We start from the raw sequence: 17,032 nt of genomic DNA on the forward strand, positions 1-17,032 counted from the left end.
AATTTTATGTTTGTCCATTTCCTGTTTCAACTTGACAATCTGCTCATGCAGCCAGCTCCACAAAGAAATGGTTTTCCCAGTTTGGTGTAGATGAACTTGACTGGCATGCACAGAGCACTGACCTCAATACCATGCTACACCTTGTGAATGAAATGGAACACAGACTGTGAGCCAGCGTTATCACCCATCTTCAGGGTTTAACCTCACTAATGTTGTTGTGGCTGATGGGAGCAAGTCCCTGCTGGTTCAAAATCTTGTAGAAAGACTGAAACAAGAAGAGTGGAGGCTGTTACAGTAGCAGATTAATGTTCATGCTTTTGGAATCACATGTCAAATGGTCACATATGGCTGTGTAATGTCCACATACTTTAGGCCAAGAAGTGCATTACAGAAAAAAAAAAAAAAAAAAAAAAAAAAGAAAAACTGTACATCTTCAGGTCAGGTGATTGTTTCAGACAAAAGAGTGACACTTTCAAATGTTATTTTTTGTCTTAAGGAGAAATCTGAAGCATCTGAAAATGGAACAGAAAACAATCAGGGACTTTTTAAAGATAAACATGTTATGATCTGCTGCGATCGGCTGGCGACCGGTTCAGGGTGTACCCCGCCTCTCGCCCATTGCTAGCTGGGATAGGCTCCAGCCCCCCGCAACCCCGAAAGGGATAAGTGGGTATAGAAGATGAATGAATGAATGAATGTTATGATCTGATAGATCTGAGGATATTTTGTAGGACCCAAGGGGCAGACAAAAAGGCACAGAAACGAAAAGAGTCGTTACAAAACACAATGGTTTATTTTCCGACAAACAATAACAATCTTAACAAGAACAAAACAAGAGACAAAATGCAAAATCAGCCCAAAAAACAAAAGTCGACTACACTGTGGCGAGCAGGTAGGAACAAAACACGCACTAATCACTAAGAACTAAAACGAGAGGAATAACCCGAAAACACGATACCAAACAAACTAAGACAGGGAACTGCAGCTGTGAGACAACAAGACTAGGAAGTAACGAGACAAGGTATGGCTGGAAAGTTTTAGCGTGAGCTCAAAACAATCTGGCAGCGAGGCAGAGCCGCCAAGCTGCTTAAATGCAGGAAGAAATCCGTGGATGAGCATCAGGTGCGTGGTCCACCCTCTGCTCAGCCAGGCCACACCTCCACTGCAGAAAACAGAGGGACAGGAAAACCAAACAAAACTCCAAACAGAAATACACACAAACATAAAGTCACAAGCACAGTGTAACAAAACATCACATATCTGCCCCCCTGTGTCAATGCAGCCACCTCAGAATCCCATTTGTATGTATTCTGTGATGCTTCTGAACATGTGTATGGTGCTGTCGCCTACCTTCAGACTAAAGATAAACATGCCCACAAACGTGTCAGTTTCATCATGGCTAGGTCTCATATAGCTCCTAAACCGCAGCTATCTATCTATCCCTTGCCTCGAACTATGCGCGGCCCTGTCTGGTGCCCAGCTGGCTAACGTCCTAAGTTCTGAACTCACTATTCCACTACAGTCAGTGACTCTCTGGACAAACTCTACAATGGTCCTATCATGGCTAACATCTGACTCTTGTTGGTACAAGGTGTTTGTTGGCACGAGAATAGCAGAGATTCAGACTCTAACTGAAACACACAGCTGGCAATACATTGACTCAAAGAATAATCCAGCTGATGATCTAGCATGGGGCAAAATCCTCCAAGAGCTCTCTCAGCAACACTGATGGAGTCAAAGCCTTCCATTCCTCTTGCTAAAAACAAACTGCCTGCCAGCAAATCCATGTATTCCGATTGAATCAGAGCCTGCTGAGGCACTCAGGAAATCCATGTTCTGTAGCACAGTGACGTCAGATAACACAAACCTCCCTGATCTACACAAGTATAGCAACTGAGATGATCTTGTCACAGAGACGAGGAATGTACATTTTGGGGTGGCAGATCACAACTCAAACATAGCCCAATGCTATTTAAATTCAGAGAAGCATTTCCTGCAAAGGGCCCAATCAGAGTGCTTCCCAGAGGAATTTAATGCCCTAAAAACTGATAAACTCATACCAAAAAAGCAGCAAATTACTCCCCCTTTCTCCAGAATATGACCCTGATTTCGGTCTCATTAGAGTGGGTCGACTTTGAAGAGCAGAAACCCTTGATTATGACAACATTCATCCAATTATATTGGATCTGAAACGTCCCATAACCAAACTAATCATCAAGCATTATGATGAGAAATTGCTCAATTCAAAAAAATTTGCCGATGTACAGTGAAAAGGTGGGGCATACTTTCTAAGTGCTTAACAACACACTGCTTACATCTCTACGGATGCAGATACATTCTTAATGGCCTTCAGAAGATTTGACTCATGCAGAGGGAAACCCTTCGAAGTCCTCTCTGACTGTAGAACTAATTTCAAGGCAGGAGAGGCAGAATTGCAAATGCCTTCCAATCCATGGTGCCAGACTTGAAGCAGCAACTGGCACAGGTACAAGTGAATTTCCAATTCAATCCTCTATCGGCCCCACATTTTGGTGGAAGCTGGGGAAGAGAAATAAAGTCAATAAAAATGGCCCTCAATGTTGCACTAGTAAACCAACCAACCTCAGAAACAGTCCTACACACAGTCCTGATTGAAGTGGAAGGCATACTGAAATCTAAACCTCTCAGATTGTCTCCTCTGACCTTCCTGATCCAGACCCAGTAACACCCAATATGCCATTGATGGGGTGGCCTGACTCGTCTCTTCCACAGGCAATCTACATTTCAAGTGAACTCCTCAGCAGGAGAAGATTGTGTCACAGTCAAAATTTAGCCGACAATTTCTCGACAGCCTTCTATTACCTTCCAAACCTTCAAATCAGGAAGAAATGGGAGACTGACAAGGAGAACTTGAATTCCGGTCAGATGGTGATGACAGTTGATCCCCAGTACCCTCAGCGTCATGGCCTATTGGAAGGATAACTGTAACCTACCCTGGAAAGGATGGGAAGGTCCGGAGTGCAAAAGTCATGGACGAGAATACATACGTTCTGTTTCCACATTAATACTGCTACCAGAAATCACGGTAGAAACTGAATAAACATATTTGCTGCACAAATGCAGGGCAGCTGTGATAAAGTACAAGTCTGCATCCCTCCTGTCCCAGTGGAAAACTATTAGCCTACCTTGCCTCCACTCCACAAGAGGTGCAACAGATAGTTCAGGCTTTTGATTGACTTTCAATGTAGCATTTCTTTCCCTTTTTTGTTATCATGATATGTTAAGAAATTATATCAAGGTTAATGATGATTTGCATTCTTTAACTTACTTGTTAAATGTGATTTATGAGTTTGACATTATTTGAAAAGCTGAATTCATGTTGTTTTACCATTTACTACAAACTGTTTTCTTTATTTAGAATCATGGCAATCATCTTCATTATATTAAACAAAATAAATAGACATTGAATTAATTAAGCACTCCTGTGTCCTGGTGGTTTGTGTGGCTCCAGTTCGAACCCTTATCCATAACCCTTTCACATGGTGTGATAGAATGATATCAGCTCATCGGCTGCAGCTTAATGACGCATGAAATCAAAAAATAACTGCTGCGCTGTGGCAGTTCTCACTGTATGTTTAGAACATGGTTACCATGGTGACAACCAACCTATCCTGGTCACAAACTCTGGAGGAGGGCAGCTGGAGGTCTGCGTGAGGGGTGTTTATATGTATGAAAATGTCTTTATCTATGTGGGAGATTTGTGCATTATAATTTTCTCTCTTTCTCTTTCTCTCTCTGTCTCTCTCTGTCTGTCTCTCTCTCTCCCTGCGTGACATCAGGATGTACAGAAGAACATCCAACATGGCTGGTCTAACCTACCCTCCCATGGCTTTGACAGCTCTGAAGGTAAAAACTGTTTTATTACTGCAATTGCATCTGCAGGAAGTCACATGCTTCTATGTTGGTGCCAGCCTGGTTTCAGGTTGTCCGTCCTTATGTATGTAAATCTGTATGTCTATCCATTCCATTCTTGTGAATACAATATCTCAGGAATAACTTGTGCAAATTTCTTCAAATGTTCACTTGGACTCAAGAATGAATTAATTCCATTTTAATGGTCAAAGGTCAAGGAAGAAAGAATCATAAGCAGATCACAAAAATGAATATGAAATGTGAAATGACTGAAAGTTAAGGAAAGAACTGAGGAGCAGATAGGGAAGGGAAAAGTAGAGAATGGAATAAGGAGGTATGGAAGAACGATAGTTAACAGAACAGAAACAGAACAAAAACATTGAGGGAATGGAAATGGAAAATGGAATGGTGGGAGGATGTTATTGGGAAAGAAGGAAGCAGAAGAGGAATGGGCAGGCTAATGGGCGAAATGAAGTGGCCAGGCCGCTGGGGGGGGCATCAGCCTTACCACATGCCTTCAAGTTTAAAATCTTAACCTAACCTAAGTGTGTAAATCCAAATCAGACAGTTTCCCCACAGATATTGCACCAAGCAGTGAATGAGACATAGAGACATGATATCCTAGTGATATATCAGGGGAAGCCATGAAGAAGCCAGGCAGTGTACCGCAACGACACCCCTGTAGAGTTCTGTTTACAAGGCAATGCTTCTGCATAACCTGTTGCCTCACCTGTGTAAATCATACCACATAAACAAGAGCTACCCAATGAGCCATCAGAGGAGCCCTCATGGCCTAGGGTCCAAGGCAGCTTTCCCAAATGTCTGTAGATATCACTGGGGAATCAGGTGACAGGTAGAGGGCCACAGTCTGCAAACCTTCCCTAACATTGCATCACACATAGTTATCTCCCAGCAGTGAAGCAGTCAAAGCTGCCATAGCTGCGATCCCTGCTGCAAACACCCCACAAGGCACAACTCTTGTCAAACAAACCTGTAGAGATGCAACACATCCTGCTGGAGGCAAGCAGACAGGTCCATTGGAGTGTTCTATCCCTGACCCATGAGCACACACCAAAAGCATCCCATATGCCCTTGAAGTGGAGGAGGGTTCAGTGAAACAGTTGCAGATGGAAGACTTGACACTTGACACAGTGAGTGCAAAGATCTCTCTCAGAGTGCCGAGGCAGAGCCTTAATGGGGTTAACTGATAGCGAAGTCTGTTAGAGGCCTAGCATGTACAAAATACACTGAAAGGGAAGGAGGAGGCACAGAAATAAATGAAAAAATTGGTTAAAGAAGAAAATTAAGAGGTGGTGTATGAAAGGAAGATATAAGAAAGGAAAGTAGGGGTAAAGAAGGAAAGGAGCAGATAGAGGAGTACAAGGAATTGTAGAGAAATGTAGAAAAGGCAAAAGAAGGAAAGCAGGAGGTAGGGAAGGATAGAAGGAGTTGGAAACAGAAAAATGTATTTTCAGTGGTGTGTGTGTGTATGATAAGTTGAATCCTCATGGTCTCTTGTACATTAAAAAATGTAATCAAATGTTATCAATTATTCTGCAGTCATCTCTCATTTGCTCTTCTCTTATAATGTTAAATACACATAGAAGCAATAAAAGTAATGCTTTTGGAAAACCTCTTTGCATTAATTGTAACAACTTAAAATGTAATTATGATCCAATGAATAATAATAATCTTTCATATAATTGGATATGCTATTTCACCACGTTCAATGTAAGCAAACATTATTATCACACTGCCCACAGGTAAAAGTCTTACATTACACTGAATTACACTGTTGGATGACAAGACAGCTCGATCTCAAAATTATCTGCTCTATCTATATTGTATTGTCCCATATTAGATGTAAGGTAGTGTTTGCAATGATGATGGTAATGGGAGTGATAAAGTTTAACCTGAGTCTTCCTGGTTGTTCTCCAGGAAGTGGATCAGTGGTCGTTTGATGTTTTTACATTTCATGAGGCCACAGGAGACCATGCCCTCAAGTTCCTGGTCCATGACCTGCTGACCCGCTATGACCTCATCAACAGGTTCAGGGTACACACATCTTCATATCATTAACACAGTTGAGGTGGGTGGGGCCTAATGTCAGGGTGGCTGGAGCTTAGTGCATTGAGTAGGCAGATCTCTTTATAAAAAGGTTGAGGGTCAGAGGTCTGAACTTGCAGTTTAATCGTTTTATTCCCCTGAAGATGTCAAAACCAACAATAAATTGAAATCAAATGAAACTACAGTCAGCAGCTGATTAGCTTAGCTTAGCACAAACACTGGAAACTTGCAAACAGTGGGCTCTGTCTGAGGGCAACAAAATCTGCTTACCAGCACCTCAAAAGCTCATAAATTAACACACTATAGTGTAAAGTAAAAAAGCAGATTGTGGTTTTATGGGGAGTCATGTACCACACTGTTTCCAGGAAATTACTTTGCCAAGCCAAGAAACAGTCCAGCACATAACCTGCCATAAAACCATATCTTGCAGTTGTTACACAATATGTTTTTACTTACTGGGCAAATAGTACAGAAGTGCACTGTATTCGCCATAGAAAATTGATTTGTTATTGTGGAATTACAGTTTTAGTTTCTCATAATTAGAAAATCCCTATCTCATAAACCTTTGTTTCGTACCTCGGAATTACTAGATGAAGATCCCAAAATTATGAGATTTTGATCTTGTGATTATTATTATTATTAGGTAATTATAATTGAGACATTTTTATTGTAATAATGTGTTTCTATCAGAATTACAAGACACTGAAGTTGTAAATATGGTGGACATCTGTAACACACTTCCATAAAATAGAACTATTGCACCTGCCTGAAAGTTTCACCCTCTGTGAAATTACAAGCTGGTTTTGTATGTTTTTGACTGCATATTCATGTACAAACAAATAATATACTGGTTAATATTCAAACATAATTTCTCTAAACATTTAGTGTGCCAGTAGGGGTAGGACATTTCAACATTTCAAGCTTTTAAATAAAAAAATGTCAAAGACATGTGTAGTGTCCATTGTCCCTGTAGCACCTATAGTACCTGTACTATCTGTAGCACTGTGTTCAGATCCCAGTGCAGGCTCTGGTGCAGTTTGTTGAGGCTCTGGAGAACGGCTACAGTAAACACAAGAACCCCTACCACAACCTGATTCATGCCGCTGATGTCACTCAGACTGCCCACTTCCTGATGCTGCACACAGGACTGATGGTAACATACACACACACTGACATCACTGTTCCACAACAGTGGTGGGACAGACTCACTGATCTACATGATCTCTATGGACAGTCAAATTGTAGAAAAATGTGACCTGTTGACATTAACCCACTTAGATAACTCTGTGTGTGTGTGTGTGTGTGTGTGTGTGTGTGTGTGTGTGTGTGTGTGCGCGTGTAGCATTGGCTTAGCGAGCTGGAGATTCTTGCGATGGTTTTTGCTGCAGCAATTCATGACTTTGAACACACAGGAACCACCAATAACTTCCACATCCACACCAGGTAATGTAGACAGTAATATAATTAGATCATTCCATATTCTATAAAGATTATTAAAAGATCTGTGGAAACAGATAGGACAGTGAGCTTTTTTCTCACAGACATGTTTTTTTATGAATGAGTGATTTGACTTTGCCTTGCCTCTACTTTGCAATAGTAAGATATGACCTTTTTAAGACTTAGGTCTTTCAGTGTGACTTCAGGGTCTTTGGGTGTAAACACACTAAAATACCATACCAAGTGATAACAAACAATCAAGACTGCATGTCCACATCCATACTACCTGCTCTTGACTAAAGTGGATTTAACAGCCATACCAGTGTGTCTGCAAGCTTAATGGCAATTATTGGTTTCCATTAATTTATGTATAAAAATCTATTAGCAAACATTTAAAATTTGCTTGAGTTGCATAATTCATCGTCAATTCGGCATTCTTTTTGGTAATGTTATCATTGAAATTAATTTGATTTACACCTATGAGTCTACAGTCATGCTAGTGGCTCTGTGAGGCTGTATTTAGCCACAGTGATGCTTTGCGCTAAATGCTAACGTGCACAATGACTACACTAACATGTGAGTGTTCAGCAGGTATCGTGTTTACTTTGTTCACCATTTTAGTTAACTTGTAGCCATATTAACATTTGCTAGCCCTTAATACAAAGTACTGTTGAGGCTGATGGGAATATCATTGGTTTTATCAACTGAATTTGTGACGATGGCACTAGATAAATGGTTCAGGATTTACCAAATATGTCCTGAGTGGAATATGAATGTCTGAACCAAATTTCACAGCAATCCACCCAATAGTTGTTGAGACATTTCATTCATTACAAATGTTAACTTCAGTGGTGCTAGAAGAAAAGTTGAGGAATCACTGAAGTCTGTAGGATTTATCATCTGTGCACAACTGACATCTGTACCAAATTTCATGGCATTCCATCAGTTGCTGGTGAAATATTTCAGTGTGGACCAAAGTGGTGGACAGAGCAACATAGACATTATGTAGCTAGCATGACCGAAAATCCTAAAGTATTGGATGTTCCAAAACATACAGTGTAAGTGTCTCCACAATGGTTGGGCCTTCTGTATATAAAAAATTGCAGCAGACGTCAGCATCTAATTGGATGTTATGTCTGTCTGTCAGGTCGGAGGTGGCCATTCTGTACAATGACAGATCGGTGCTAGAGAACCATCACGTCAGCGCCGCCTACAGGCTGATGGTAGAGGAGGACATGAACATCCTGGTAAACCTGAACAAGGATGATTGGAGGTTAGCATGCACACATCACATATCACTAGTGATGGGTCGTATCATGCTGCCGCTTCAGAGCATGTGTGTCGAGAAATCCCGGAAGTGTTTAGTGAAGCGCGTATCGACGCTTGTGTCGTGTAGGGCAAATGATGTCACTGATGACATTCGAAGCCTCGCTGGTTCAGGAATTGGTTCGACTATCGGCGCAATTTATGAACATATATATATATATCACAATGGATCCACTCACACTTCGTGTGTTAGTGTTGACGATTTTTTGGTTTGTGTGTGACATAGAGGTGCATTTTGCTGGAGCCTGTGAGAAAGAGAAAGTTTTCCCCGTGTGGGAACATCTTGATCTGATCTCTCCAATAAAAGTGAAGAGAATAAAAATAAGTACACTTTCAGTAACATTACTACATGTGTTTTATGTTTGTTATGCAATGTATTATATTTTCCACTGTCTTTTCTTTTAATGGAAGGTGAAGTGTTTGTTGTGTGCTAAAGAATTGGGGTATAACAACAACACCTCATCCATGCTGAGCCATTTTTGTGCTTTGTATGAAAATAATGAGGGAAATATGCCTGGACCCAGTCCATATTTTGTTTCTGAATAAAAATGAATAAAGACCTTAAATTGCACAGCCCTCTTCATGTTAACAAGCACATCCACTGCCCCTTACCTTGTTAAAACACTTCAACAGTTTGAAAACAGTTGTTCCCCTTACATTATGAGTTATTTAAACATTGACAAAATTATTTATTGATAAACATTTGACAAGTAATATTAGATTCCATTGTATTGTCATGTTACATACCCATAATACACTAAACAAAATTCTAAATTTTATTTCTATGAATGAATACATGAATGATATCTGAAATGCATTTATTAAGATGAACTGAGTTCTTTTCCTTGGCAGTCATTCCCATCGATGCACAGTTGCAGGACAGTCTTGAGTGTATTACAAATTGATAAAATTACAATTACAATTACAACTACCTATAGTTTATAGGTTCCGCTCCGAAGCGTTGGCATGGTATCACCCATCACTGCCTATAACGTATCTGGCTGTTGAACAGTCTTTGACCAGCAGGGGCATTTGTGTGCACATGAAGCCTCAAGAAATGAACCTTTTTGTGAACCTTCTGGCTGGAAGGCTTCAAGGCTTCAAGAAACTTCATCTTGCCATCACTACATATCACTGATGAGTTGATACTTGTATACTTGAGGGACTGAGAGCTCTGTCATGGTAATTGATCACAGATTATCTTGGTTGTGTGTGTTGTTTATTGGCAGGGAGCTGAGAGCTCTGGTCATAGAGATGGTGATGTCAACAGACATGTCGTGTCACTTCCAGCAGATCAAGACCATGAGGAATGCCCTGACACAGACACACAGGTCAGAGCTACAACCTTGACCTCTGATCTTCAGCCAACATACATGTATCAGGAGTTTATTTTAGCACCTTCATTAGTAGAACATAATAGTACTGGTTATAATCTACTGGTTGTCAACAGATTAATGAAGGATTTTTTTATGATTTAAAAAGCGTAAACAGTATTGTAGAAAATGATCATTTCTTACTGTAGTGTCTTTCTCAAATATTTTCTGTTCCATGCTGCTTGCAAGATATTTTTTATGTTACAATTAAATATTATCTCGTCATTGCAAGATACCAATTTTTTATTATTTTTTTTTACAAGAAACTTTTCTTGATGTGACAATATGTTATTATAACTATATCACAAAACCTTTCCTGTTAATAAACTTTTCATGTCCTGAAAGTTGGTGTGTTGTAAAAAGAAATCCATCCATGTGTTGTTAAAACCAGAAAACCAGATTCCTAAAGAGACACTATAGCGTAAATCAATCATACAAAATGCTTGATCGAATGTGACTGATCTGTGGGCTGCATTTGTATTGCTTTGGAGTCATAGTAGATCAGTGAACAGTTAGGCTACAATGAGTGCTGTTCTGTGCAGTGTTGGCTACTGGACAGCAGTTGTTATCTGACAAAAATGGACACACTATGTCCTATTCACCTGCCACGCCTGTTGACAGTGCAATAAGCACAAGGCCATATGACATGATTGATGATGGTTTATTGTATGTAACAACCTTAATTAAGCATCTAGCATGAATTCCACACATCCACCACCACCACCCAGGTTGTTAACAAGAAGAGTTTCCTTTGAAAAGTGCATCGTTAGGTGTCTACTATTGAGAAAGACTGTTATTATAACTTGAAAAATATCTTGTTATAATATGAAAAAGATGCCATTGTCAGTTGCACTTTATTTTCTCTATATAATCCAACCACCCTATCATCATGCCTGCACTGGACTCAAGTTTCATGTGGTTGGTCCATCTGATGAAGACAACCAGATCATCTGTGGGAGTTTTAAGAAATGAACACCATAAGGTCCTGCAACCTGCTGAACCAGATTGAACTGAAGGGGCTTTCATAGGAATAGTACAGAGTCAGACCAGAGTCCAGTTTCTCCTCTTTCTCTCTAAGCCCTGCTGGAGTGGAGGTGTATGGGGCAGCTGCCATTCTTCTCAGCTCATGCTTGGATGGGATTTGGGGGAAGATGCTGTATTCAGCCTGTCGTCATGCTGGTTCTACTTGTGTAACTGCAGCGACAGCAGCTGTCGCTGTACTCTGCACACACAATGATCACAATACAGAATAAAAGATACAATACTGCTTGCCTAATCTACGGGAGACTGTAGGAGAGCAAGATTTTTAAGGTTAAATGTAAATATGTTGACCTTTTTACCCTATCAGACTCATGAGACGTGTTACTTTATTTACTCTGTTTGGTTACAGTTCATCACTGAATGACATTTAAATTAGGTTTTCATTAACTTTTTTTTTTCTCTCTTTTCAGTATAGACAAAGTGAAGGTTTTGTCTCTGATGCTTCATGCTGCAGACATCAGTCATCCAGCCAAGGCCTGGCCACTGCACTACCGCTGGACTCACAGTCTAATGGAAGAGTTCTTTAGACAGGTAGACACACTGCCAAACACAAGCACACCCAAGAGTAGCAGAACCATGCTGCTCCATTGTGTTTATATTATCTCTACCATCCATTTTCATAACTCCTACTAGTTGTCTCACATACCAGTAGCCTCTCTCAAAAGCACAAATGAAACATAATGTGTAAGTAATGTGTACAAATCCTTCAAGCAATATATAAATAAACTAAGTGCTGAATTTATTTGCCCTTTTGAGTTTTAATTTATAGAATGCAAGGATGTTCACAGCAGTTCACTTCGAACCAGGTATCTGATTCTGACCACCTAACTGTAGTGATGATTTTAGGATTCACTGTGTGCACCCTCATTTTAAAATCCCAATCAGAGTTAGGAACTGCTACATCAGTGTAATGCAGGTGTCAGATATCTAAAAGTGTACAATTGATTGTTCAGTAAACCAGTCCCCCAGACAGTCCAATCTTTGCTTAGCAACAGTTGCAGGTTGCAGCAGGTCTGTCATCTTTTGGATTTTTCCACATGTTGAAGTGGCTGCCACTGCCATCTGTTTTTATGACAGATGGCAGTGGTTATTAAGTCTTATCAGAAACTCTTTGGCACTTAAACACCATAGGGAGATTTTGCAATCGTACAGCGTCTGCCCTGAGTAGCAGCAAGGTAAATCACCCCCAAGGAGTCCAGACACTGGTGGTGGTTTTGGCTGATGACTCTGCTGAGACTGATGAGACTGATGAAATGATAAGCTGATGAATCTCTGAAGACTGGGCCCCACATAAGAGAGACAGGTCTGGCCTGCCAAAGCTTCCCATTCACCTGAAGAATATTAATGAATTCAGAAAATGCACATATCTAATATTATTCACCAGAGGAAGAAACCCAATCCATCCTGACAGTGATCTGTGATTAGTTAGCCAATAAAATAAACCAGAATTTTCATTTTAATGGGACTATTTTAACTTTGTGTTAGTGATATGGTTATGTTTGCTATTTGTCAAACTAATCCTATCAATGTGGCATGGGGTGGCTCCAGAGGCGGAGCAGGTCTTCCACTAATCACAGGGTCAATGGTTTGATCCCCACCTCCTCCAGTACACATACTGAAATGTCACTGGGCAAGACAAACCCAATTATTCCTGACAGCTTTGAGTAAAAGTATAAATATTGCTATTTTATAGGACTCAAAGATAATTTGTAGGGTAACCAGATTGCTTTTTTCATGAAAACCCCCAAGCCTAATTCTGTTTGAATTTATACAGCTTGCTGTGTTTATCGTGTTCAAGGTTCAAGAAGTGGATGTATATATTTTAGCAAGCAAGCAAAGTTTATTTATATAGCACTTTTCACAGACACCGGTCACAAAGTACTTTACAGTTACGCAACATTAAAATCAAATATGTATGCTTAAAACAGTCATATAAACATACAATCATATATAGCACCACAAAATAAATAAATGAATAGAATAAAATAAAATAAAATACATATATACATAAAAAGCACATAAAATATGCAGTCATACAAGAAGCGAGGGATGTAAAATGTCAGAAGTTATCCAAAGGCCTGTCTAAACAAGTGGGATTTCGAGTGTTTTATTAAAGCCCTCCACAGAGTCAATACATCGCAACGTAGCTGGAAGGCTGTTCCAGAGTTTTGGAGCTGCACATTCAAAAGTATAATCAGGGTTGATTTGAATACATAAAAAACACACCATGTCCATGTTGCCTTGGTCTGTGTATTTTCCAGGGAGATAAAGAGGTGGAACTCGGCCTTCCTTTTTCTCCTCTCTGTGACCGTAAAGCCACCATGATCGCCCAGTCACAGATAGGTAAGAACAACTGTAAGCCAATAATACCTAAGGACCACAGGCAGGTGAGGATTAACTATTAACTAATAGCAGTGACTAGGACTATACCATTGGCCTATGCCAGGAGGATGTGAGTGTATACTAACTTTGGTTTAACAGTGACACGTACTGGTGCTTTGAGGAACTGAATACATTTTTGGTTTCTGAGTGACAGGTCCATTTATAAAATTCTAAAAGGAATTAATTATACTCTCTTTACACTCCATCCTCCTACCATTCCTTCTGTCTTCTATCCATCCCGTCTGCCTGTCTCTTTGTCTGATTGCAGGGTTCATAGACTTCATTGTGGAGCCAACTTTCAGTGGTCTGATCGACACAACAGAAAAGGTGATTGGTCCTCTGATAGAAGAGGACAGGAAGGCCAGAGAGACTGGAAACAGGAGGTCCAGGTACCACCACTACAACATAAATGAATCACACTTTGGTATTGAAAATCGGTTCTGAAGTGGAACTTGTGTCATTGTCAAGGCTTGGATAGAGACAAAACCCTCCTCACTGAATTATCAATCTAAAAACATGAGCACCTGTGTTGCAAAATATGAATAAACCGATGCAGCGTTTTCTCTCCAGATGTAGTAAGTACAAATCTGACACCAGCATAATGCTATTCCTAACATGTGTAATTTGCAAAACACTGCAGAAATGGATAAGATATGTGTAATCTAACCCAGTGCTATAGATACCTGTGGGAACCCAAAGGGGTTCCACTGGTAGAAACCTGATAAAAGATTCAGCAGTTTAACTCTGTTCACTTTCACCAATCAGTTTATATGGTCTTTCAAGTCATTTGAGATGAAGCTGTTGACATATTCCATTGGTTACGACCTTCTACAATCCACCTGGTCCATAACTCTGCTCTCTTCCAGTCTAACAGGAAGTGGCTCAGTTACCGTGGAGTCGGTACAGAGACACAGTAGTAGTCGCCATAGGAATAGTGATGATGGACAGATGGACTTTTCCCTGACAGCCATTGACCTGCCGGCTCTGAGGCTCCACCTATCTGGCGTCATCACCAGCAACAAAGACAGATGGAAAGAGCTGTCTGTGCATGGTACTTCATGCACACTCATATGCACACACATGCGCACACAAGCACACGCTCCTACGCACACAAATACAGACACACATGACAGTGGACTTAACGGTACAGGAAATTCAAAATCATTAATTTGTTGCTCTGTATGTTAGCTCTGTATGTTAGTTATGCATGTTATCTTGCCATCAGCCTTTATTACAGCTATTAGTTGATGCAAATTGCTCCTGTGTCTTGACTTAAATTTTCTGTATTTCCTGGTTCAGACAATGGTTTTCAAAACAGTTGGGCACTGATTCATTATACAGAAAAAAGGTTTTAATTGTTATCACCTGTGCATCTACTTTGATGTCTGAGGGCCAGTAGCCTAATATCTACTTTCTGACATCAGTGGAGTGTTACAGTGCTGTTTTTTCACCATTAAATTTGTCTTGTATATATAGCAATGCAAAATAGACAGTATGTACCTCAAAAGAGCTCAGGGTGCATTTGTGAAATCGTGCGCATAGGGATAGAGCAGGAGAAAAAAAACACCTTCTATTTCATCTGGGGAAAGAGGACAGGAAAATCAGGGACTGACAATTCCACTGATAAATGGAGTAGAACTCAAGGATACTAGGAACCACTGAAGAGAAAGTTTCACAGTTTTATAGTAATTGCTGTACCATTGCATACACCCATACTGATTATATATATATATATCATGCTTGCATGGCATGTACCATCGACAGCTTGAGGAAGTGGCTGACATAGCTAAAACATACCAGTGGCTGGAAAAGGCTGGACTGAAAAACAGCACAGAGACGCTGATCATGGCCACACAAGAGTAAGCCTTGAACACAAGGTCAATAGAGGCCGGGATCTACCACAGCAGACAAGACCCCAGGTGCAGGCTTGCAAAGATGCCCCTGAGACAATCCAGTGTATAACAGTGGAGCGTAAGATGCTGGCAGGGAAGGCATACATGGAGCGCCATAACCAGGTGGCTAGCATCGTACACAGGAACATCTGTGCCGAGGGCTGGAGGTCCCAGGATCAAGGTGGAAGACGCCTCCAAAGGTAATCCAGAATGACCGAGCCAAGATCCTGTTGGACTTCTGGTTCCAGACAGACAAACTGGTGATGGCGAACCAACCAGACATAGTGGTGGTAGACAAAGAACAGAAGACAGTCACAGTGGTGGATGTAGCGATCCCAAGTGACAGTAACATCAGGAAGAAAGAGCACGAGAAGCTGGAGAAATACCAGGGTCTCAAGGAGGAGTTGGAGAAGATGTGGGGCAAAAGTGGTCCCAGTAGTGATCGAGGCACTTGGAGTGGTAACCCCCAAGCTGGGAGAATGGCTCCAGCAGATACCAGGAAGAACATCTGAGGTCTCTGTCCAGAAGAGCGCACTCCTGGGAACAGCCAAGATCCTGCGCAGAACCCTCAAGCTACCAGGATTCTGGTAGAGGACCTGAGCTTGAAGGAGGCACAATACTGCCCCAGGCGGGGCGAGAAGGGTATTTTTTTTTTTTTTTTTACATATATAGATATAGATATAAATATAGATATAGATAGGCGGATTTAACAATAGAAGAGAACAAACAGAACAAATCCCCTGGCTATACATTGTTGTGGAAAGATGTCAGACATCTGCTGTTTAAGGCAATACATACAAAGAAAGGAATTATTGCCAGGCATGAGGCAAGGCCTAATAACACTGATTCCCAAGCATGGCAAAGATAAAAGGCTACTAGACAGCTTAGGACCTATTATACTTCTCGACACAGACTTTAAGATATTACCTGGATTTATTGTAGCTTGACTGAAAAATGGCAGTCTCAAATAATAAATTAAAGCAATCTGGCTTTCTAGGTGAAAGATCTATCCATCCATCCATCCATCCATTCACACCCGCTTATCCGGGGCCGGGTCGCGGGGGCAGCAGTCTGAGCAGGGACGCCCAAACTTCCCTCTCCCCGGACACTTCCTCCAGCTCCTCCGGGGGGACCCCGAGGCGTTCCCAGGCCAGCCGAGCGACATAGTCACTCCAGCGTGTCCTGGGTCTTCCCCGGGGCCTCCTCCCGGTGGGGCATGCCTGGAACACCTCCCTAGGGAGGCGTCCAGGGGGCATCCGGAACAGATGCCCGAGCCACCTCAGCTGACTCCTCTCGATGTGGAGGAGCAGCGACTCTACTCTGAGCTCCTCCCGGGTGACAGAGCTCCTCACCCTATCTCTAAGGGAGTGCCCCGCCACCCTGCGGAGGAAACTCATTTCAGCCGCTTGTATCCGGGACCTCGTTCTTTCGGTCATGACCCAAAGTTCATGACCATAGGTGAGGGTAGGAACGTAGATTGACCGGTAAATCGAGAGCTTCGCCTTTCGGCTCAGCTCCTTCTTCACCACGACGGACCGATACAGCGACCGCATTACTGCTGCCGCTGCACCGATCCGCCTGTCAATCTCACGCTCCATTCTACCCTCACTCGTGAACAAGATC

General features: G+C 41.4%; 1 protein-coding gene across 4 annotated transcripts in view; it reads left to right on the plus strand.

The window, feature by feature from the left end:
* The window catches only part of pde1a (phosphodiesterase 1A, calmodulin-dependent), an 82,135-nt gene that overhangs the window by 52,913 nt on the left and 12,190 nt on the right, over positions 1-17,032 (plus strand). For all 4 annotated transcript variants that reach the window (XM_076747448.1, XM_076747450.1, XM_076747449.1 and 1 more), the window contains 10 exons: positions 3,819-3,885; positions 5,830-5,946; positions 6,971-7,111; positions 7,301-7,401; positions 8,543-8,668; positions 9,951-10,052; positions 11,546-11,666; positions 13,397-13,478; positions 13,786-13,906; positions 14,384-14,568. In XM_076747448.1, the coding sequence (XP_076603563.1) occupies positions 3,819-3,885; positions 5,830-5,946; positions 6,971-7,111; positions 7,301-7,401; positions 8,543-8,668; positions 9,951-10,052; positions 11,546-11,666; positions 13,397-13,478; positions 13,786-13,906; positions 14,384-14,568 (1,163 nt within the window). The remainder of the gene's footprint in view (positions 1-3,818; positions 3,886-5,829; positions 5,947-6,970; positions 7,112-7,300; positions 7,402-8,542; positions 8,669-9,950; positions 10,053-11,545; positions 11,667-13,396; positions 13,479-13,785; positions 13,907-14,383; positions 14,569-17,032) is intronic.

This window comes from Chaetodon auriga, chromosome 13 (genome assembly GCF_051107435.1).
Source record: "Chaetodon auriga isolate fChaAug3 chromosome 13, fChaAug3.hap1, whole genome shotgun sequence".
NCBI classification, from domain to species: Eukaryota; Metazoa; Chordata; class Actinopteri; order Chaetodontiformes; family Chaetodontidae; genus Chaetodon; species Chaetodon auriga.